The sequence below is a fragment of the Diadema antillarum genome, unplaced genomic scaffold (assembly GCF_040938485.1).
Source record: "Diadema antillarum isolate AM-2024a unplaced genomic scaffold, OU_Dant_1.0 scf00000151, whole genome shotgun sequence".
NCBI classification, from domain to species: Eukaryota; Metazoa; Echinodermata; class Echinoidea; order Diadematoida; family Diadematidae; genus Diadema; species Diadema antillarum.
Window position 1 is genome coordinate 2,123,050 of NW_027271040.1, and position 23,361 is coordinate 2,146,410.

Genomic DNA, 23,361 nt, shown 5'->3' on the forward strand with positions numbered 1-23,361 from the left:
CCTACTAAAGAGTCATGTTCTGGAAAATATATAATGTAAATGGTGAATTCATAGTGTCCCTACCTAGCAGAAGACAGAATTCTCCATTCTGTGTGTGCTGTCTGTGTGTGTTCACATGCATTCTTACATAGGGAAATCTTGTGTTGTGTGAGGAACAAGAAAATCACAATGGGTGGCTTTACTCCCATAATTCTTATGGGGTACAGAACATCAACTTATGTTGTGCACAGAACTATGATATGATATGGACTGCCCTTGAGGGGGATACAACATTCATTGCCTGAACTAGAATTGCATTGCCCAAGTGAAAGATTGAGCACAATACGATTCTAGTAATGTCAATTAATATATCCCCTGAAAGTAGCCAGTCCATATCATTATCATTAGGGCCTACTCGCAACCAAATCAGACATCTAGAGCCCACTTGAAAATTTTGATATTTGATATACATACTAATGTTTAAATAACATCTTAAATTCAAATTCCAGAGAGAGAAAGTGAGACATTAGGGCAACTTCTTATCTCTAGATGCATGTCTACAGATAACCATATCTTGCTTAGTACAGTGCAGTCCCATTATAAGGAACATGGTTAGAACAAAATTTCGGTTACAACGAAGTAAAAATTCAGGCAGCAACATTATCCACTCTATGCATTTTTACTGTTTATTGGTTTGGTTATAACAAAACTTTGATGAAACCGAAGAGAACAGCCGGTCCCTAGAACTTCATTATAATGGGAGTCCACTGTATGCAAAATGCTTGATATGCGAATGCCACATATTTTGCACAAACTCTTTTGTTACTGGTGCGCAATAACATGATCAAAGCTTTTATCAAACTAGTTGCCCACTATTTTTTTCTTCTTTTAGCTGTGCATGATAAATGAAATATTTCTGAAAAATTCTAATGACATCCAAATATGCAGCAAGACATGAATGCCCAGTGTTGATATACCCTGTAATTGTTTTATTATTACAATGTACACTGTACTTGTATCAACAGCTGGCAGCAACACTTTGGCTTGTTTGAAGTACATGAAGTTTGTATTTCCATTACATATGTACATCACAGACATAAATACTTACATTTAACCAGTTATCATGTGGCAACCACTAGATTTCTATTCGTATCAGAGCATGGACTACAACATTGTGAGCTGTAACCCATTCAAGACTAGTCAACTTACGTGGCCCCACAGAAGCTTTCATCTTTCACTTCATAAGGAACCATGGCAATGTTTCAACTTCGATAGTCGTTAGCCAGTACATTCTAAAAAGTGCCAACCTTATTCCACAATCTGCTTGTTTTAGCCATACGTTATACAATGTACTTGTATCATGCTTCACACAGTCATAACAAAATTGTGCACGTCACGTTATGTTGCGTACCATCAATGACTATGAGATGAAGGCAGGGGGCAAAAAAGTTTTACTTCTTTTCCCTGTACTGTGCAGGACCTCTTGAGAGTATACACAGGGCTCCGCACTAATTTTTTTTTTTTGGTGGCCTGATGGGGCCACCAAAATCATCAATTTCAAATTTTTGGTGGCCCAAGAGAAAAATTTGGTGGCCCGAAAAAAACCCAATAAAAAACATTGAAAGTCCTTTTTTTTTTAAATGAGTCACACACTCACTGCATGCATTTATGCATTTCCGGCACAAAAAGTTACGAATTTATTGACATAGGCCCCTACTTTTCAAAAAAATTTGGTGGCCCAAGGCAGGCCACCAAATTTTAACTTTTTTGAAATTTGGTGGCCCGACTTTCATTTTTGGTGGCCCCGGGCCACTGGGCTACCGCTAGTGTCGAGCCCTGGTATACATGTACTCACACACTAAAAATCAAAGCAGCTACAAGTACATCAAAAATGTACAGTGTAAATGCAACCAGACAGCTGTATAAATGTTGACAACATAATTTAATGGTGCATAAAACAGTTGCTCTATGATTCACAAATTGCTCCTCTTAGTTCTCGGCAAATACCACGATTACAAACTACATGTATCAATAATGTTGTAGTTTACATACCATCATATGAATGTTTTTAACAAAGGGATGACCTGTAAAAGCAATGAATTGTATTTAGGCCTACAGTATCTGTACCAGATAACAGACCTTATCAAAGAAAGACCAAACACAAATGTAGAATACAAGCTTGACGGTTGGGATTTCTGAGTAGCAGCATGGCAACAACAAACACATAATCCAACTTGTGCAGAAGCCAAATCTCCCATAGGTCAATGCACTCCCTCCAGCCCGGATGTGTACTACTGCAAAATAGAGCGTTCCTGTAATGTATTACAATTCATGGCTTTTTCTTTTCATACACCTGAATAAAAAAAACATTTCATTCACCTGCTCATTCCAATACAAGTTTCTAATGCAGGAATGCACTTAGTTGTTTCTAGGGAAAGCAAGCCTTTGGCAAGCTGTGTGGTTGTTTAGAACAACTTTTGTAAAATTTGAATACAAAGTACAAAACAGTGTATTGAGCCTATTTGGCAGTATGTTAGAGCAATAATGAAATAATGTACCCTGTGCAGTTTGTGAGAAGTGTAAGGGTTTGTGTACTTTGGGCAAAGTGAGGAAGTTTTAAGGACATAATACAAGAATGGTACATGGCCCATCACAGTATTAATGAATAAAATGATACACTGTGTACTGGTAAATTGTTGTACTGTAAAAAAAAAAGAAGAAAAATAAAGTTTAGGGTCAGAGAATCCCTCAGAAATAATATTACACATTATTGCATTTGAATGAGACAAGAGTCGAGGGGGTGCAAGAATGTAGCACTGAGTTGTTTCACACGTTAATGACAGAAGAACTACAGCAATATGTCACAACGGGCATGGCTGACACATAATGTGCAAAAGACAATGTACATTATACACAGTAGCAGATCCAGAGGGGGTGCACCGTGTGCATACCACCTCTTTATTTTTTGTGAAAACAAAAGAAATTGAAAACTAGAGATTGTAATTTGTCATCACTGACAAATTAAGGTGATCCGATCTTTTTTTTAATCAATGATTCGAGTCCTGATACTGCAAAGTCTCAGCTACAACATATTAAAATCTGAGAGAAATTCACCGAAGCATAAGTAAGATAGTGCTCGATAAAGAGAGTCATGTCAATTTTCACATCTAAAAAATTCCCTCCCATAGAGATAACACGTCATAGCAAAGATAGAAAAAGAAGTACATATGACCTTTGACCCCACTTTGCACAGACAAGATGGCATCTGAGCAAAAAGTGGTTATTTTATGAAATGATCCCTGTAACATGGTCTTTACGTGTGCAAAATATGGGAAAGATAGGACGTGTATTCACCAAGATACAGGATGAAACATCTATGACCTTTGACCCTAATTTACATACCCAAGATGGCGTCTGATCAAGTAGTTGTAATTTTATGAAATAATTTTCGTGACATGAACTAAACATGTGCAAAATATGAAGGTGATAGGGGCTGTTTTTCTTGAGTTATTGCAAAGAAAGTTGCAAAAAGAAAGAAATATTTCAATACATCGAAGATAAACTTTAATTTCAACCGAGTTTTTTCACGTGATCCCGACAATGTATGAAAAAACGAAGGGCACACTTACGATAGCCCTACATCTCAGCTACAACATATTAAAATCTTAGAGAAATTCACCGAAGCATAAGTGAGCTAGTGCTCGATAAAGATAGTCATGTCAATTTTCATTTCCATAAAAATTGCACTCCCATAGAGATTACACGTAAACTGGTCAAATTTGACAAGGTTACCTTCAATCCATTTTTTCGAGGTGATGTCGTCATCAAATCAAAATTGTTTAATTAGATTTATGAAAGAACATTTCATAAGCTACAACATATTGAAATTTGGGTGAAAATTGGCAAAGGATTAGTGAGATACGCTCGAGTAAACTTGAAATTTGATGACGTCATTTTGAAAATTTACTTTTTTTACTTTATTAAGAAATTTGATATCTTTTAATCATTTTTTCAGTATCGCCAACCCATGAAATGACATGTACAACTCATCAGCTTTTAGAATATGTCAAGAAAATGGGGGGTCATCGTCCATCCTGACGAGTAAAATCCGATTTAAAATTGGCGGTTTTTTGGCATAGTTGCACAGTGTATCCCCATTGACGCACGCGCGGAATTTTGAATTTGACGGGCCCGTATGATGTCATATTGAGTCGGATCGACTTGAAACTTGATAGAAATATTCCTTGACATTGTGGACATCCGATCCGTGTGAAAAAACTGAAAATTTCTATTGCATATGAGCTGTGCGTGCGCATATGCGCGCGCGCGTACGCGTCCGTCCGATTTTTTCAATTTTTCAAAAAATGCTCCAAATGGTCTGAAACGTGTGCAAAAAAAATTTGAGCTCGATTTGAGCATACAAATATTTCAACGCGCGCGTACGCGCACATACCAAGAGAAAATGTGAATTTTGAGAATAGGAGTAGAATGCGCATAACTTGAAATATATGTGACGTAAATTTCACTGAAAAACTTCATTCCATTAATGAGATATGATTGAGAATGTGTTTTCATATAATGACGTCATAGTGACGTCACGGTCGACTGATCACTTTGATTTTAGTTCGATTGCCGTCTTTGGGACACGATACATACATGGTATAAGTTTGAACTTGATAGGCATAGTACTTTCTGAGCTAACCTCTGCACAACTTTTGGGGAGAAATAAAGAAAGAAGAAGAAGAAGAAGAAGAAGAAGAAAGAATCCGTACAGATACAATAGGTGATCCGAGAGGATACTCGGATCACCTAAAAAAATGGGGGGTGGATGCGCCCCCCTTTAATTTTGTAAAGGCGCCTCCCCTTTACGGAATTCCTGGATCCGCCCCTGGTGCATGTATAACATAAAGCATATCAAATCTTGCTCTGGCAGTGAAACTCTCTTGGGCAACATTAGAACCATTCCACATTATTTGTACGCGAGCATTTAGAGAGATGTATTAAATAATGGTATATATACCTGTACCACATTTCTTACAAGCACAAATCTTTTGATGCACAAATCAGCCAAAATATGTAAGTGCCATAACCTAATGTTTAGCAAAAATATGGGGCAACAAAAATAAAAAATAGTACATACCGTATGTGATATGAGAAAAAAAAAATAGAACAGGTGTATAATCTCATAATATCCTAATGGCATAGGCAAGCATAAGATATTGGTAAAGAGTTCCCTAAACACATCCAAAAGTTGTATTTACCTGTGACAGTTTCGACGACAGGCTGTCATCTTTTTCAAACGATGGCTAATTGGCAACTGATGATATGGCCATCGTTTGAGAAAGATGGCAGCCCGTCGTCGAAACTGTCACAGGTAAATACAACTTTTGGATGTGTTTAGAGAACTCTTCACTTGTATTTATCAACCATCCTTATGAACTTATTTTGCAAAGCATAAGATATTGTTCACATCAAAACTCACTAAAGCAGCACTACCGATGACTGTATGTGTGATTGGATTAATTTTACATTGCCACAAAGGAAGCACTAAAGCGACCATGGACAAGCTGCTATGGGACAGATGTCTGTATGTCACAAAAGATTAAGCAATGGGGGCAGCTGGAGTTCCTTATTCATGAACGCCATTGCTGCCAGAGGGCTTGAACTAATGACCTTGTGATTTAGAATCCTTGGTCTTATACTCTCACACACTGATCGAGCCACAACAGACTAAATATCATAATTATGCAAGTGCAATTCATACAAGTCGATCAAGTTTGTCTGCAGGTGATTGACTCTGTACACCTTGGCGAATGAGGAAAACAGGGAAAGTAACCCTGAATGCAGACTGAAAGTTTCATAATCTACGACTGATATGTCATTTTACCATTTATGGGTATACTTTCATACATTTTCATATCATTCATATATTTACATATAAATATCAAAAATACCCTGAAAATCCACCACCAGGAAAGTATTGAGCTAAAAAAGAAGAGACTACCCTGAAAAATTGGAAACCATCAGGTGATTGACTTCCATCATCCAAACTGCAAGCCAACACCTGAAACATAAGCTTCATTCAAAATGAAGTTATACAGTAAACATGCACATATTTTTTATTCATTATTTTTTTTCCTTGTACACAGCCTGCTGTGTATTCTTCACTCCGTTTGATACTACAGTCTGTTCAAAGAGAATGCATTTGCCTTGGTTATACATTGTAGTCATGTCCCCTTCCCTAGCACACTCATAGCAAAGGCATATATGAAGGTACAGAGAAACAGCTGAAATTTGCAAATTGATTGAGAATGGATGATCATTCTTTTGCCCAATAGTGCATAAAATTAATCTCATGTACAGTGGCGTTTTTCATTATCAGTGCCTTGGTACTTTAATTATAAGAGTACCGTACTTAGAAAATGCCTGGCAGCTGCGCAGACCAGGATTATGATGTAGCAGAGGCATTTTCACATAAATAACTACACTATGCCCCATGTCATGACTACAAACAAGTTTGGTGGAAGTTGGCAAGCACACCTGCAGTGATCCTTGAAAAAGAAACTGCCAATTCTTTTGCATGTAATCAAGATGTATGTTGTGCATGGGACTACCATCCAATGTTAAAGCCCAAACAAAGTTCTGGTACGCCTGCAAAAGTTGTCAAATGTCAAAATGTGAATGTATGCCTAGGAAATGTGCGGAATAACGCTGTAATAACAAGATATTCGATGGGTAACGACGAAAATGGGAAATATTAACCAAAAACGTTCAGTCTCAGAACTTACCCGAACGGGGTCAGGCTAGACTCGGACTCGGGGATAACTCGGCCTCGCTTTGCTTGACGGCGGGATGAGTTGTATTGGTTGTTCCTCTGGATTGTACAGTGTTGTACTATGCATATGAGAGCGGCCTGTATAGACTACATTGTAGCGTTCTGGCTACTCGCAGTAATGGTCCGAGTTGTTACAACGCGCGCATCAAAAACCTCTTTGGCGCGCATGCAAAATTAGTGTGCGCCTCTCAAGCAACTCTAAAAACAATCAAAGACGCTTGATAAACAACAACAAAACTTCAAAGACCGCGCGTCTCAGCAACTGAGGTGATGTGAGGATTGCGCGCTGTCCATTTGTTTTGTACAGGATTAGCACGCAATTTCCTGTCTGCTCAGTAAGGCCTCGTTTGGTACCCGTAGTATTATAGAGTACTAATGAACATGGCGATCACGAACTGTGTGTAAATTGTCTGATATAGGGTCGAGTTTTCCCTGAGACCGAGCTAGTCTGGAGCCTTCTGAAATAAAAGTCGGTCTTCCTACTTTTATTATTTTTCTCAAAATACTCCAAAACGACTCATCATTCCGGCAAACTGTGTCAGCCAGGTACGTTTCTTTGTAGACTCTTTCGATATATTGCAAGCAAATATGAAATGATGCCAGACGGGTTTTCAAACCCTTACCAGAACTTTGTTTTCACTTTAAGTCCCTTTCATGTTCAAATCGACCACTTGACAGAGTCAATATCAAAGTTGAAAATTATGGAATTCCAGTTAGTCACTATGTAATAATCACTGCACAAATCTGTCATTGATCTATACTTGTGATATCCGTTACTTCATTCCTGTTTTCATTTCTTTCGCAACAGTGTTCCTTGAAACTACTATAATTTCAGATCAAAGAAACACTTGCAAATTGAAAATTCCACCACCTTCTGATTTCTATGTCGGATGTTTGTGGATCTTCCTGTATGGTTGCTTTCACTCTATCAACCAGAGCAAATTTGAACACAGAGTGAAGTTCCCCTTTCAGGGTGTGGCATATCACTCTTTTTCCTGAACAGGAGCAGACGTGGCACCTTCTCCTTTCCCGGAACCAGTCCCACCTCCAGCAGTGTCCCCTCCTGTCTTCTTTACCACCCACACCTCGTTCGTTCTGTTGAACAACTTAAAGGGGCTGTCGTAGCCAGCGAAGTAGAAGATGTCATCGCGAAGCTGGTGTCCGTCTCGCTCCAGGACGGGAATGAACTTTTTCATCTCCTCAAGATAATTTTCTTCACTGGCGTTGCCACCAAAAGTTCTTTACAGGGAGAAATAAGAAATGCATATTTTTAAGCTGGAGCACAGCTTTAATACAGTGAAACCTTGTTGCATAATGAAGTCAACTATCACAACAAATTCTTACAACCAGGAGCTTTTGCAGGTCCCACCTAATACTTCTTCGTTTCTGTGACGTGATTGAGAGCTAAAACCTACAAAGAGAAGTTACTGACCAGTCTGTATGTACACCAAATACTTGGGGACTTTTTATCTTACACAAATTTTGCAAGTCAGGTGCTATTTGCAAATTAAAAAACACAAAAAAACATGAATTCTGATCCCAGTATGTATGCGGTATACAAGCATACATTTCTCCATTCAGTCCTGTACAAATTAAACCACTTGCATAAAGTCCAGAGTCGCAAAAATTAGACTTGCTAAAATATATACACATGCAGCATATTTAGTATTTGTCATGGTTTTTTTAGGTCCTTGTTGCAAAAAGGTTCTACTATATTATGTAGTCTCCATCTGGCAAATTACAGCAATCTCATTCTCATGTTTCCCATGGGGGAAAAAATACTGCCTCTTCCATAAAACGTTTTACAATTATGAGCATTTACATAAGCAAGACGCTCAGGACCAGTGGCTGCTGATCAACATCTATATTTATACAGCTCCATTGGAATAAGTATTGTTTGCTGATGGATGCTGTTATATTCCACATACTAAGAATCTAGCTGATCACGTGATAAAGCGTAGTTTTGCCCATCACATCACCTGAGAAGAACTAGGTCACTTGATAGTACACAGTGCAACGCACTTCCCCTTCAGTGTCGCGCAGTGCGCACAGCAAATTCATTGTTTTGTCATCTACAAAGACAGCTGTTTGTTTTGCTGATCTCTGGCAGTCCATACAGTCTTAATGCGAGATGAGTACGCGCGAAATAAAAGTGCGTTGCACTGTGGACTATCATTTAACTAGGTCACTTGATAGTACACAGTGCAACGCACTTTCACTTCAGTGCCGCGCGGTGCGCGCAGCAAATTCATTGTTCTGTCATTTACGCGCACACGTAGCCTAAGCCCTAAGGATACCTAAAGACAGCTGAAACGGTTTCAGATGTGGAATAAGATGGAATTTCTAGGACCCTAGATGTGGAATATAAAGCAAATAATCAACTTTTAGTTTCAGGCAATGAGACAAACTATCACTTCCTCGGCGATCTGAATGTGTACGCTATCTTTCCTCAGCTGCGCTTCGGAAAGATAGCTACATCCAGATCGCCTCGGAAGTGATAGTTTGTCCCATCACCCTCACCAACGTTGATTATTTGCTTACTATCAGTACTGCAAAGTTTTCTTTCTCTACTGATGAAAATAAGAAATGAGTGCAGTCCATATTTCACCGCTCTGCTTCAATACCGTCTTCAATGGTAGTTATGCAAAAACAAAATTCTGTTAGTCACTTCTTTGTACCAACCAATGGGATAGAGGGCCATATTCACTATAAAAAGAGAATCTTTTAAGATGGGAACTAACCATAATATCAAAGTACTACAAGTTTTTCCTTTTTTCTCTCCTCTATTTCTTGTTTTGACTACACCTACTTCACAGTACAGTGCTCTTCTGTTTATAATGAAATTCTTTTACAAAGAAACAAAGAAGTAAGATATCAGATCCCCAACTTATCACCTATATACACTTGTATTTCCGTATATTTTACTGTTCAGCTATTATATAATGAAATTTGGATATATCAAAAGACTAGAAATGTCGCAATGGCAACTGGTATGCCTACGCCATAATGTATGATTCTCCTAAATTAGGTCTACAGTACATTTATATGATTTTGGGAAGAGCCCGATCCCTACTGATGAGACGGCTCCTGAGACTCACTTTACAAAGACTGTCATGGCTGGAAGTCTCTTGATGAAGACATCAGACTCTGTGGGGTTGGGAGGGTTCTCACTAAACTCTCGCTGCATGTAGAAGGACATGGTGTACTTGGTCTCACAGGCTGGCCCTTGACCAGGGATGATCTCCCTGGCGACCGGAGCAGTCATCTCGATCTTTTGCTCTGAGGCAGATGTTCACACACAATTGAATGTAAATCATCACACTGAATGCATTTGAAATTGGGACGTCTATATGTTTTTACAGGAAAAGTCCACCTTCACTCACATGTGGATTTTGTGAATGCAGCAATACAGTAGAACGCAAGAGTGAAAGTTAGAGGAAATTAGACAATTCATTCAATCGTTATGCATTTTTCTAATTTCCCTGCTGCCATAGCTGAATGAGAAGACAACTACAGTCTGTCACATGCATAGAAAGTTGACAGGAAATACATGTATAAAGAGAACTCTACAATCTTTTTATTCAAGCACACATTCCCTCCACTTGTTACTGATGTTTTGTAAGGGCAATAATATTTCCCCTGCCTTCTGAAAGAGGCTAGTCAAGTGCTCATTTACTATGCAAGAAAAGTGAAAATTGAATTTTCTTTGTATTTTCTTTATATTTCAAAAGAGAAATTGAGCAAAGGTAAAGGGATGTTTTCTTTGCTCAATTTTTCACCTATGAATTGCATAAATTTCTGGTCAGTTTCACTTTGCATTCTTTAGTTTACACATCAACTATATGTGACATTACAAAGTGTAGTAGTCTTCTCATTCAATGATGGCAGCACCAAAACTCTATTCATCATTTTCGAATGGATTGTCTAATTTTCCTCAAACTTGCTGATGTCTTCTACTATATTGCTGCATTCACTCAGTCCTCATGTACATGAAGGTGAACTTGTCCTTTACATCTGTAACAGTTGTACTTTTGTCTGGATAAGAGGCATGTATTCATCAGTTTGTTTCGTTTGACTTTAATACAATGTAGCTTGAAAATCCATACCTTCAATTGAGTCCTGTTATCACCCTGTTATCATGATATAGGTAATGAAATCAACTTTCCCAGACAAGTTTATCTACACTGTACCTGATTAAAATATTTTGTATAATATTCTGCTTCACCTAGGCTATTGTTCAAATTTCACTTTGTTGACATTGTTGTTAAATTTACCCTATGGTGGTTAAAGATGGCTTGGCTTTGCATGTATTCCTTTGGTTAGACTATTTCAGCAGCCCTTAATTAGGGTCAGGATTATAGTCTAGTTCCATATCTAGTGCCCTGAAAGCAATGTACCTCAAGGACTTAGATCAAAGTACCTGTATTTTCATCTTCCTAAATCAAAATGAAACATATCTAATTATATAATTTTCTCGAAATCATGAACAAAACAATTATACAAATTGCCAAACTTTGCCATAACAAAGGCATGATAAATTGATACAAAACAAAAATTTCAATTCAATTTCAATTCAATTCAATTTTATTTCCATTTCCATTGAATAAACAGAAAAAAATATATACAATACATTTACAAAACAAATTTATAACAATTTTAAAGAAAACGTACAAGTGGTCATAAGTAACAACAGAATTTCGTTTCTAAGGTATATACCTAATACAAAGATTAGAATGGAAATGGAGGGACCCACTTAAAAAGCAAAGCTTGTAGGGTATGGGACCCTCAAAAAATACGTACACAAAGTCAAAGAAACCAATGTCAACTGACATGAAAAATTTTGTCAACTGACATGAAAAAAAAAATTGAATTTTTTGAAACAATCAACTAGCCAAAATCAATATAAGTACTTACCATTTTTTTTTTCAATTAAAAATTTTGATAAGAAGTATTCATCCTGTCATGAACTACTCATCATGCTGTTTGTTTAAATTTTCAGTAACCATCCTTGAATACTTACAAGTGGTTGGGTTCACAATAATAATAGAATAATTTTAAGCAATTGAGGGGTGCTTTAATCTTGTGAGACGGTAGCATCCTTACCTGCATCATTAGCTCCTTGGATGTACCTGAAAAGCTTGAAGAACATCTCGCGTCGAGTTTCTCGAAGTTTCTTCATCCCCGTCTCATCTGCATCAATGAGGTCTTTGGAGGTCGACACCCAAACAGAGGGAAGGTACTCTCGTTCCTCGTAGCCATCCTACAAGGATATGGTCAGCAGTGCAACATTCATCGGATCAAGGCAAAATTGATGAGCTCTTTGTGAGTCACATTCGCACACCCGACTCAGTTCACAGCTTGCCAACTTCGTATATTTCACTCTAGCTCAAAACCGCACACAAACCAATCAATGAATCACGATATGCCATGGTACATTAAAAGTGTTGTACAGCTATAGCTTTTAATGAAACATACATTGCATTAAAGCTTGCAATTTTCTTTTCAACTTTGCTGCACTGCATTTCTGGTATAAAAACTCAATAAAAAGTTGCATGGCTCTGAAATAAGAATGTTTTCAAACAGCCCTCATGTGTTGTGGCCTCTGAATTATGTGGCACACACAGGGTTTACAACATGGCACACAAAGAATCAATTATTGACATTTTTCACATTGCTACTGGTTGAAAACAATTTGCTGCATTATGGTGGTCACTCCCCAAAACAGCCAAGAAAAGTTTCTAATCTATGACAATCCACAAACTGTGTGACCACTGACACTTGCAGCTGATGTCCAGAGCCTGCCCAAGGGCCCTGGAAGTTCTGTAGCTGCAGATGACATCCCTTTTTCAAGCATTAATGACAATACTATAAAGGGTATATAATGGATGCTAATTGCTTGCCTGCAGTTCCTGAATGCAGATTACCCAAGCCAATGGACCCTGCATCATCAGTGCTTTTAGGGACTCTTGTTGTTGTTTGAATTAAGTGCTATTATTTCAAAGAAGTAGTTGGTTTGGAGTAGACTAAATTTCAAGCAGGAGAAACTATTCTAAGCGGGAGTCACAGAGCTGAAGAGCAAGAGCAAAGTCAAGGAGGAGACTGTGCAAAAATAGCCTCAAAGTGGGAGATCTCCTGCTGAGAGCAAGTGACTGAAGAATCTCTGCCTCACACAGCCCAGATTATTACTTGACCAGAAGATCGATCTACAGTGCACCCCCGTTACAATGAACATAGTTATAATGACATTTGGTTATAACAAAGTAAAACTTCTGGTCCCAAAATTATCACCACTAAAGTCTATGGTACAAAATTTCGCTCATAACAAACACGGTTATAGCGAAATTTCTATTATAACAAAGTATTTTCTGAGCGCCACTGACAAAGAAAAGCAAAAGAAATGTTTTCCGTTATAATGAAATGCGGATCGCTTTCGAAAATACGTAGTGGAGCAAGCATTTATAGTGTCTCTACATGGGTGAACGCTTCACATCACCGTGTCTTCGCTCCGTGTTTCACGCACAGCTTCCGAGAGGAATTTGCGCTATTGTAATACATTTAATCTGAAACTAAATAAGGTTCATTTTTTTTTGTTCTGAAGGTTCTTTATTACAAAACGCACAGATTCTGATACACCTAAATGTCCGTTAGTTCAGAAATGAAAAAGGGTTTGTTATTATTAACATTTTGGTCTTAATAGATAAGGTATGTTAATCTGACAATGAAATATGGTTCTTATTGCGACGGTTCGTTAGTCCAAAAATGATAGGAATTCCAAATGTATGTTAACTGGAACATTAAAAAAAAGGTCTCTTTTTTTTTTAAAGTGAAAAAGGTGCCAATACAAAACTTAGGAATTACAAACGTTTTAATTGTCTCAAGATAACCGAACCTTCGAAATAACTAACCTTTCTCATTTTTTTAAATTAATAAACCTTTTTCGAAATAACTAACCTTAAGATGATAAAAAATCCTCCGGACAGACAGATTTTTCTACCTAAATACTTACATGCTTTTTGTCCTTATATTCTGGCACCTGCAGTTCATTGAAGAAACTTTTTAAGAACTGAAGCATCTTGAAAGATGAGTCACTGCAACACTCGTATTCACTCCTGGCAAATTTCACCTGAAACCTGCAACAAACAAAAGGTAATGACTGTGTCAGCCAAAACAATTTAGAGCTATCCAGTCATCTAGCCTGTCTAATCTTGGCCAAAGCAGAGCCCAGAGGACCTATAGACCTATAACTATATCATACACAGCCCAGTCGCTGTAAAAACGCGTCTGCTCGGGCTAATCTAAGTAAATCAAGTTGGTCATTTAGTCTAGACCCCAACCGGTGGACAATAGTCTTGAGAGCCCTTGTTGGTGCGGTGTGGGCTTGGTTGGTTGCAGCGGTACTAGTGCCCCTTCCCTAGAAGGAAAGACACTTAATCCTCATTGCTTTGTCCTTCAATCCTGTGGTATCTTGTTAGCAAGTAAGTGTAAACAATATACGGATTATAACATAAGTCAACTTGAACTGGCTTCAGTATGTTTCGGCTACGTGTGATAAAATACATTACACCATTTTTAATAGGTGGGACTACTCTTTACGAGGGTAGCTGACATCGCATCGTGATAAGGCCCAAAGACTACCTTACCTTCATAAAAATCGATAAAAATATATATGAATAATAGCAGTTATATGGTACTCACTGCACTTGCAGGTATTCTGTAGAACGTCTATACGTCAAAGCACAGAGTTTAGCGTTGGTTCTACCGAGGAGAAGCTTCATCACAATTCACCAACACCAAGTAGACGAATAATTGTATCATTGGTGGGTAAATGGGGGCGGGGCCCATTCCTGCATTTCGTAACTGCTGCGCCAATCGAGGGTTCTGATTGGTCCAAAGTCAGTGTCAAGTCAAGTTCACTCACTAGACCTGTTCTTGCCACGTGCTCGGCGCTCATACAGTGGAATAGCAAGAATATTCCTTCAGACAGGATGGCTTACATCATTTCATAATACAATTGTATGTATATATACTGTAATGCACCATTTCAGACGACAATGCAATGCAATGATTGCCCTGACTACCCACCCTTATGTAAACCATGGAGGTGAGACCTACGCAAATGTTGAAACTCCTAATCTTTCTTTTAATGAAGAAACCCACAAAGTTTTAAAAATGTACTAGGATATTTCTTAATAGTTTCACGTTTCTGTGTAGCTGGCCATCGCTCACTATTCAATACTGGTTTGTGAAAATGACAAAACAAAACAAAACAAAACAAAGAAAGAACGATGTGTCTGCATACCCGGGCAATTGGCATTGATGATATCATAATTCCTAGGTTATGACATTAGATATCGCAAATTCTAATTGCATTATAGATGGATGACGTTGCTTGTCATATCAGGCCTATACCTTGCATTTAATAACTAATCATTCTGACGTCAAACCTGATGGGATTTGACCTGTGACACATCTCGTATCTTTTTTTTTACATCTGTATTTCGACTGTGGAGACTTTGCCCTCATCCAAATTAAAAGAAATACATTAACATCCGTTTGAGAAAGTGGGTAATGTTTAACGAAATGGAAGAAATGTTATAGGAAGTTTTAATTTCTATGCGGTATCCTGTGATTGCATGTCCAATACATTATCGCTCTTTCTTTGTGTCTTTCTTCTGGCCTTCCTCTTTATTTCGATCCATCTTACTCTTCCCATATTGTGTTCTTTGGCTTTATCATATTTTGATGTCTAATTTTCTCCACGAGCCGTGAGTACAAATGAAACACAAAGTATTGAAAAGGAAACAACAACATAAAGATTCAAGATTCAAGATTCAAGTCATTAGTTTTATTGTCATGCACTCAGGCATGAAAATCGTCGTAACAGTCTCTAAATAGAATAATGTCACTACATAAATACAAATATACAAAAGAAAAAACAAAAGTGTAAAACAATGTAACTAAATGGCAAATACATGTCAACAAAAATACAATATTCCGCTCATTAAACATTGCAATCGATCCCTGCGCATGCGTGTTCTGTCCTAAACAATTCTGGTTTGAACAATTCGTCAAACACAGCTAAAATGAAGACAATACGAATGGATCGAGACCCTACCACCAAAACACTTGCACACACACACACACACACACACACACACATTCTCTCTCACCCTCTCTCTCTCTCTCACACACACACACCACAGAGATGTACCCCATACATACGCCGCACACAACTGACATGAACATTACCCCAACTGTCCAGTCCAGAATGATGTAAAGAAATGTAGTTCTGTCTTCTTTATATCTAGCGAGCTGAAACTCTAAAAATAAATAACTTTGAATCAATATTCCTCAAACTGTCACTGATGCATGTGTTCTATTGCTGCTTTCGCTCAATTCACATTTATATCTACACTTATAAATACATTTGCGATTAAACACATTTAGATATTCATTAAGGTGTTGGTTGCGTGTAGTCTCTGAAGTGCATGAAATGATCTTGGAATGTAATGAAAAGAAAAAAGAAAATAGCTATCAACGGCGGTAGATTAGGATTGTGTTTGCTGGAATAGGAAAGTGTGAAAAAAAGTTGGTTGAGGTTTTTTTCTCTCTCTTTGCCCCTTCCCCCTCTCCTTTTTATCGGAAAAATATAAATTAGACCATAAATTAGGACAATTGATTGTTAAAAAATCTAAGAAAAGCAATAGTTATTTTCAAAACTGTCCCACATTGACTTTTACCTTGATAATGTTCAGTTTACAAAACAGGAACGTCAGCTGGAATATTTTTGATGGCGTGTGTTTGTGGTGTGTGTGTGTGTGTGTGTGTGTGTGTGTGTGTGTGTGGTGTGTGTGTGTGTGTGTGTGTGTGTGTGTGTGGTGTGTGTGTGTGTGTGTGTGCGTGTGTCTATTCTATACACGTAGTGTGTATGGTTCTACTGGCTAATGAGTGGAACATCTATGAAATGCGATGATGTTACGTCCGATAGTCTCCGCTGCCCATCGGTAAGCTCTGCACCGTAGTGTGTGATGTGCAATGTGCACCAAGGATACTGATTGTGAAGACTGACTTCCTACAGCTACTAGTATATCGTACAGACGCCCGTTCCCGTGCGACAAAGTCAACGTACAGAGTGGAGGTAAGACATATCACGTAAGACTATTATAACCATTTTGTAATACTTGTACGTTTTGTGTTTTTCTGTGGATGTAGAAATTCTTGTAAACACTTCAAAATTTCGCAGTCCGGTCGTAGCACTTTTCAAAAGATCGTGACATTTTTTAGAGCTTGGCTGTCACTTTTATACTGTATATGGATATCATTCCTCTTGGGACCTCTCTTCGTTGTTATCCAGCCACTAGACAGAAAGATCCGTCTGTCCGGAGGACTCTTTTTATATTTTGCCATTAACGCTGTCCTGGAGGGGATCCGTGAAGCCAGACGCAGTCTCCGCGGAACATTCCCCGACGGACAGATACTGACCGATCTTTCGGTCAATCCAGCCACTAGCTTGTACATGATAAATAGTTTTTGATACTTTGAGTCCATGTTTGATTTTGGTCATTGTTGATGATAATTATGTCCTCATTGCTCCAAATCATGTATATATGAATCTGAATATCTTATTGGATGTTTGGAATCAGTTTGCACTAAAATTGATTGCTATGTCGTGTTTGTCATGCAGATATCTTCCAATGTATGACATGACCACTCTATCAATCAAGTAAATGTCAGTTGCGTTGCCCGTTTCTGCATGCGTCCATCAGTAGGGGAATTGGATCCAAAGGAAGTGATATTAGTTCCGCATAAGTGACTAAATTTATATCTTCATCTGCATCTTGTATTTTTGCAAGAATTGTCAAAGACCTACTGCTGTCTGTGTTTTTTTCTTTTCTTTCATTGTCAGATTTTGCTCTGGATATAGAACGTTTACCCTTGTGTCGTCTAATAGGGTAGGCCTAATGGGTCTCCAACTTCTTACAATTGATAAATTCCCACTTATAGTGTTAATCTGGTAGATCCCTAGTTTTGTTTTAACAATCGGTGATCATGACAAGTTCGTACCATACTGGACTTATCTTATCTTCGCCAGACTAGTGTGTGCCAGAAGCATTACCTTCGCAAAGATTTGGGCCCGGGATGTGATGTAACAAATAATAGAGATTATCAATTAAACTTTGAGCAGATTCCTCAATCGATTCAGCCCCATTGGCAAATAGGCCTACAAGTTAAGCTTGCGTGTAAATTTGTAAAGCGAAAACAACTGCACCTGTACGTAGAAGTACAATACGCACGACATTCCAACACTTCGAACTGGAGAAAAAACCGAACCGAAAACAAAACAGGTCATACATTTGTTCGATAATTCCACCATTTCATAATCTGTATGCTTACTATTAAATGCAATATATATTAAATCTATAATCGAAGAGAACTTCGGCAAAATTCGCTGATCTATCCACCCCATAAAAATAGACTGCAGCGCGTTACAATTTGTTCATCGATGTTTCTTTCCCTACAGCCTTGTATAAAGAAGCATTTCACTCAGCTATTCCTTAATTCCAACATGTCCAATGACATTCCTTGGGGTGGAATTTACTTAGCTGTTTCTAAAGAGGGCAAGCTTCTAACAGCATCTATGGTTGTTTAGGGCAATCTACGGAACATATAATTTAACACGTGCCAACACCGAAATGGACTATCCTCAACATGCATAAAGAATGCATTTCATTTATTCAAATGGAATCAAAATTGAATGTATTAGTGATGTAGGATGTCTTGTATGCGAAGCTTGGCCTTTATAGTTGATAGGGACGCAAAGACGTTTATAACATGCTTCACTGCTTTGATCCCATGATCGCCACCGCCAGCAAGCTGGGAGAAGATCAAGACACGATTCGAGAAATCTAAAACTATATGCGCAGAAGAAAATAACTCAAAAAAAAAATCAAGTAAAGTGAATGTGCAGTTGTGGCGTATGTTAGGAAATCATGCCTCAAACAATTTCGCTTGGGAGAAGCTGGCAGTTTTTAAAAGAAAGCTAACATTTTGGCAGAATGATTGTCATTTGTGATCTCAATTTCTCACTTTTCCGCAGCTTATTCCAAAGCAAAAAGGGATGGTAACGGTAGAGAACAGGTATATCTTGCCGTTAGGCAAGGTCTTATGCCCGTGCGAAAATGCGCGAATAAGCAATAACCCATCTTTTGACACAAAATTTGTCATGTTCTCAGGTTTTGCTGCTCCTCATCTTCTGTATTTGTTCAAAGACATATCCGTCCGAAAAAAGGCACATCAGCGAAACAAGACTGAAATGAGGGAAACGATTCTTTTGTTAGTGACGATACATGATCACACAATCGTTATTGTCCAGACACCTGAATGTACTCATTAAGATGCACATAATCAGGTGGCGGTGGTGATGATGGGATCAAAGAAAGATCTCCGTTCATAGTCCATGTGCAGTCAGACCCCGTTTACAGTGCGGGGCTGGGCCGAGCCGCGGCCGAGCCCGACCTCAATTGCGAGGCCGAGCCCCGCAATTTTGTCCGTTTACACTGCCGGGCTCGGCCGCGCTTTTGATTCAAACCTTTCAATATTTTATCGTTGTGGCGCTCTGCTTGTAAACAAACGCAATTTGGTATTGTCTGGTTTTTAGACCCTTTGCCAACTGAATTTCGTGGCGACGAAGTCGCCGTTCGGGCAAAGGCCTTTGCCGAAGGAAAAAATCCTTTGCAGGACAAAACCACCTTAAACTATACTAGTTTTCGACGTTGAGGGAGTTAATATCCTGAATAGCGAAATAGTACAGGCAGAGGGTTTGGAAGCCAGACTAAAATTGGCCGCGCATTTGGCCCAGTTTGCGTTTACACTGAGAAAAGGCCGGGCTCGGCCGCGGCCGAGCCGCGGCCGAGACCACCTCCAGAGCGTGGCCAAATGCGAGGCCAATTTTGGCCTCGCATTTGGCCTTTTGCGCGTTTACGCTGAAATGAAGGTGGGCTCGGCCGCGGCCGAGCCTCCCACTGTAAACGGGGTCTAAGTCCATGGTATGGTATATACGATGCGAGCAAAAGCTATTAGCTTCGCAGTTCATGAGAGATCACATTGAGTTTATCCAATCAGAAGTGGCTTCATGTTTTGTTATGGCTATATCTCGACATGTGTTGATATGTGCATTCAAGTGTAACGTTGACGTCAATAACTGGTGTAAAATCAAACAGATAACAAAAGCAGTGACGATTTCACTACAACCTGTCAATGTTTCGTTTTCTTTTCTATAAATTTAAAAGGCGGAAATCATTATTCAACGATTCATATCAATCCATGACATTATGTAAAGCTGATGCTGCAGCTGTAACTTCAATACTGGATTGCTTTTGCACTGAACGAATGACTCCCACTCTAGACGATGCCATATTAACAGTTACGTAAGAATCTGGAAGTATTGGAAACTGAATGTCATAACCTAGTCGCATATCCCCGAAAATTGTTACCAATAGCTATGTTTCACTATTGATGTTTTATGGCGATCACATAAATCTTGGAATGGAATAAGATTCCATAATTTTTGCAGTAAACATGATCTGATCTTCATTAAACGTTCACTGTTACATTTTTCTCTTTATTCTTTTTTTTTTTTTGGTCAAAGTCAACTGATTAAAGGGATCGTACAGTTTTGGTTGAGACCTAATTTCAGGTTTCTGACATTTTTTTTGGTGAGATAATGAGAAACCTCTTCTGAAATATGAAAGAGCATGTAATTCAATGAGGAATTCAATGTTTATTTGATGAAAACTGGTTTTGAAATGGCTGAGATATCCAAAAAAGAGCGATTCTAATAAAGTGTGGGACCCACACTTTATTACGATCGCTTTGTTTTACTTTGTTTTTGGATGTTTCAGTCATTCCAAACCCGATTTTCATCAAATAAACTTTGAATTTCTCTTAAAATGGTATGCTCCGTACTATATCATGACTGTTTTCTTGGTATCTCGCAAAAAGTTAAAAGCCCAATTCTCATCTCCACCAATACTGTACTATCCCTTTAAAGGGGCATTTCGGACGATTTCACATCATGTACATTAAAGGACAAGTCCACCTTCATATACATTAGGATTGAGAGAATGCAGCAATATTAGTAGAACACATCAGTGAAAGCTTGAGGAAAATCGGACAATCTGTTCAAAAGTTATGAATATTTTAAGTATCTGCGCAGTTACTGCTGGATGAGAAGACTACTTCAGTGTATGATGTCACATGCGTACAACTATATAAGGAAAATAAAAAGAAAATTTCACAAAACTTTACTTTTTGAATAAAGTGCACATTTCTTCGACTTGCTACTGACGTATGTTAAGGGTAATATTATTCCCCCTCCCTTCGGAAAGAGAGAAGTCGAGTGTCCTTTTGTTATGTGAGAAAAATGGAAATACGTTGAATTTTCTTTATTCTTTCTTTATATCGTTGTACTCATGTGACATTACAAGCTTACTTAGTCTTTTCATCCAGCCATGACTGAGCAGAAACTTCAAAAATTCATAACTTTTGAATGGATTGTCCGATTTTCCTAAAACTCTCACTGATGTGTTCTACTAATATTGCTGCATTCACTCAACCCACATGTCTATGAAGGTGAACTTGTCCTTTAAGTTTGTGGAATTTATCGTAGTCCCTGACCATGATAAACAAATACTCATGAAAACGGGTGCACGACACGAGACCGACACCCACAAGTCATACAGTCCATGAGTTCGACACTATAAGCTAACGAGGCCCATGCACGAGACCGACACAAAGCTCCGAGTAACGGAGTTGTAAGGCCAAGTAAAAAAAGAAACCAGTTTCTCGTCCTCGCGCGCATCGATTTTGGCCGCCGCATCGATTTTTTTACTATTTACTATTTTCAAAATGGCGCTGAAAATACCAAGAAATTCATAATTCTCGTCCCAACCCGCTCCCCGCCCGCATCGATTTTCAGTTGCCGCATCGACTTTTTTTGATATTTACTATTTTTTCGGCCGCCGAAAAAAAAAAATCAACAATTCACCTACCAATCGTGATGTCTTATTTCTAATTACGCCTTGCGTCCTCTACTTAGCTGTAGCACAGCTGTAGCTTCTGTAGTGCGTATGTAACAACGCATGCATTTCACACTGCGAGCTCGGCAAGAAGGAATGACCCACAAGGCAGTTGAACTAACTGTAGTTGGTTGGGCGGCGGGCCTGGGATGTGATGTACAGCGCACTCGGTACGTCGTGATGTAGACAGGACGTTGAGCACCTTCTGTACATTTCTCTCGTGCTGTTGCCCGCTTCGTGTGCTGCTAGATTGATTGCGCAATGTGTAACCACAAACCCCGTTATTACGAGATCCGTGGGACCGGCGATATTCCCTCGTTATAACCGGTACCTCGTTATAACCATACTCATTAAAAACAAAGAAAAACATAAGCATGACGCCATATACCCATCCATGAAACTTAAACATATCCTTTGCGTTATTATTACACAATTATTGAGCGTTATTATTGAGAGAATAAAGGGAGATTATTTGTGAATTAGATGAAGAAATAGAGGCTGAAATGATAAGTTAATTCTTTATTGTAATTCTTGTTTGTTAAGCTTTTTCTAAACACCAGCGCAAATATGGGGGCGAACATATACTGTAGAGTAACATACAGGCCTTGTTTACCGTAACTTGCTAGGTATTTTTACGCTGTTGGTGCCCAGCGGGAATGCGACGATTTCATGAATCATTTCGGCTGTATCTGGTACTGTACATGTACAATGTTAGCCTTTAAACAAGGCGACTCGCTCTGCGTGCCCCCGTATAGCGTGTTTACCCCACAAACCTGTTGGCCGGCGAGTGGAGCGAGCCGCCTTTATCCACTCGTTCAGGGATGTGTACTTTTGTCGTTGTTGTTGCTTTATATTCTTTGACAAATTTGCGTACAAATTTGACGCAGAAAATACACACGGCACCAAGGCAAGCCTCGTTAATATTAAGTAGAATAGTTACTTAATATTAACGAGGCTTGCCTTGGTGCCGTGTGTATTTTCTGCGTCAAATTTGTACGCAAATTTGTCAAAGAATATAAAGCAACAACAACGACAAAAGTACACATCCCTGAACGAGTGGATAAAGGCGGCTTGCTCCACTCGCCGGCCAACAGGTTTGTGGGGTAAACGCGCTATACGGGGGCACGCAGAGCGAGTCGCCTTGTTTAAAGGCTAGTACAATGTATGATCGTTGCGCCCAAATGGATTAAAAATGCGTTCTTTATTTTCTTCCGAAAATCTCTTCGCGTTTTGTACGACCGTTCTTGAAAATATGTGACAGGATTGAATGTGGGAGGTTGTCATCCTGTTTACGCAAATCTGTACCAGATCTATTCAAACTAATAAATGCGTTTGTTTCTTTTTCTGATTTAGGTTAACATGCGTCATTCAACTTTTTTTACGCTACTGTCACCTGGCGAGATCGCGATGATTTCAGAGTAACATACGTGCGTTGTTTACCGCTAACTTGCGAGGTATTTTACGCTGTTG

At 38.7% G+C, this 23,361-nt stretch overlaps 1 protein-coding gene across 1 annotated transcript; it reads right to left on the reverse strand.

Moving 5' to 3' along the window:
• Positions 1 to 7,797: 7,797 nt before the first annotated feature.
• LOC139721841 (heme-binding protein 2-like) lies at positions 7,798 to 13,886 on the reverse strand. Its single transcript, XM_071633160.1, has 4 exons — positions 13,821 to 13,886; positions 11,918 to 12,074; positions 9,913 to 10,093; positions 7,798 to 8,053 (listed from the first exon to the last, which is right to left on the reverse strand). The coding sequence occupies exons 1-4, from the start codon at positions 13,884 to 13,886 to the stop codon at positions 7,798 to 7,800; spliced, it is 660 nt and encodes a 219-aa protein (XP_071489261.1).
• Positions 13,887 to 23,361: the final 9,475 nt, after the last annotated feature.

Bases quoted from the DNA above. Each gene is read 5' to 3' on its own strand.
- LOC139721841 (XM_071633160.1), bottom strand. From the start codon at position 13,886: ATGCTTCAGTTCTTAAAAAGTTTCTTCAATGAACTGCAGGTGCCAGAA. The intron at 12,075-13,820 runs GTAAGTATTTAG...ATATCCTTGTAG, and splicing joins AATATAAGGACAAAAAGCAT to GATGGCTACGAGGAACGAGA. The intron at 8,054-9,912 runs GTGAGTCTCAGG...CTCCCTGTAAAG, and splicing joins GCCATGACAGTCTTTGTAAA to AACTTTTGGTGGCAACGCCA.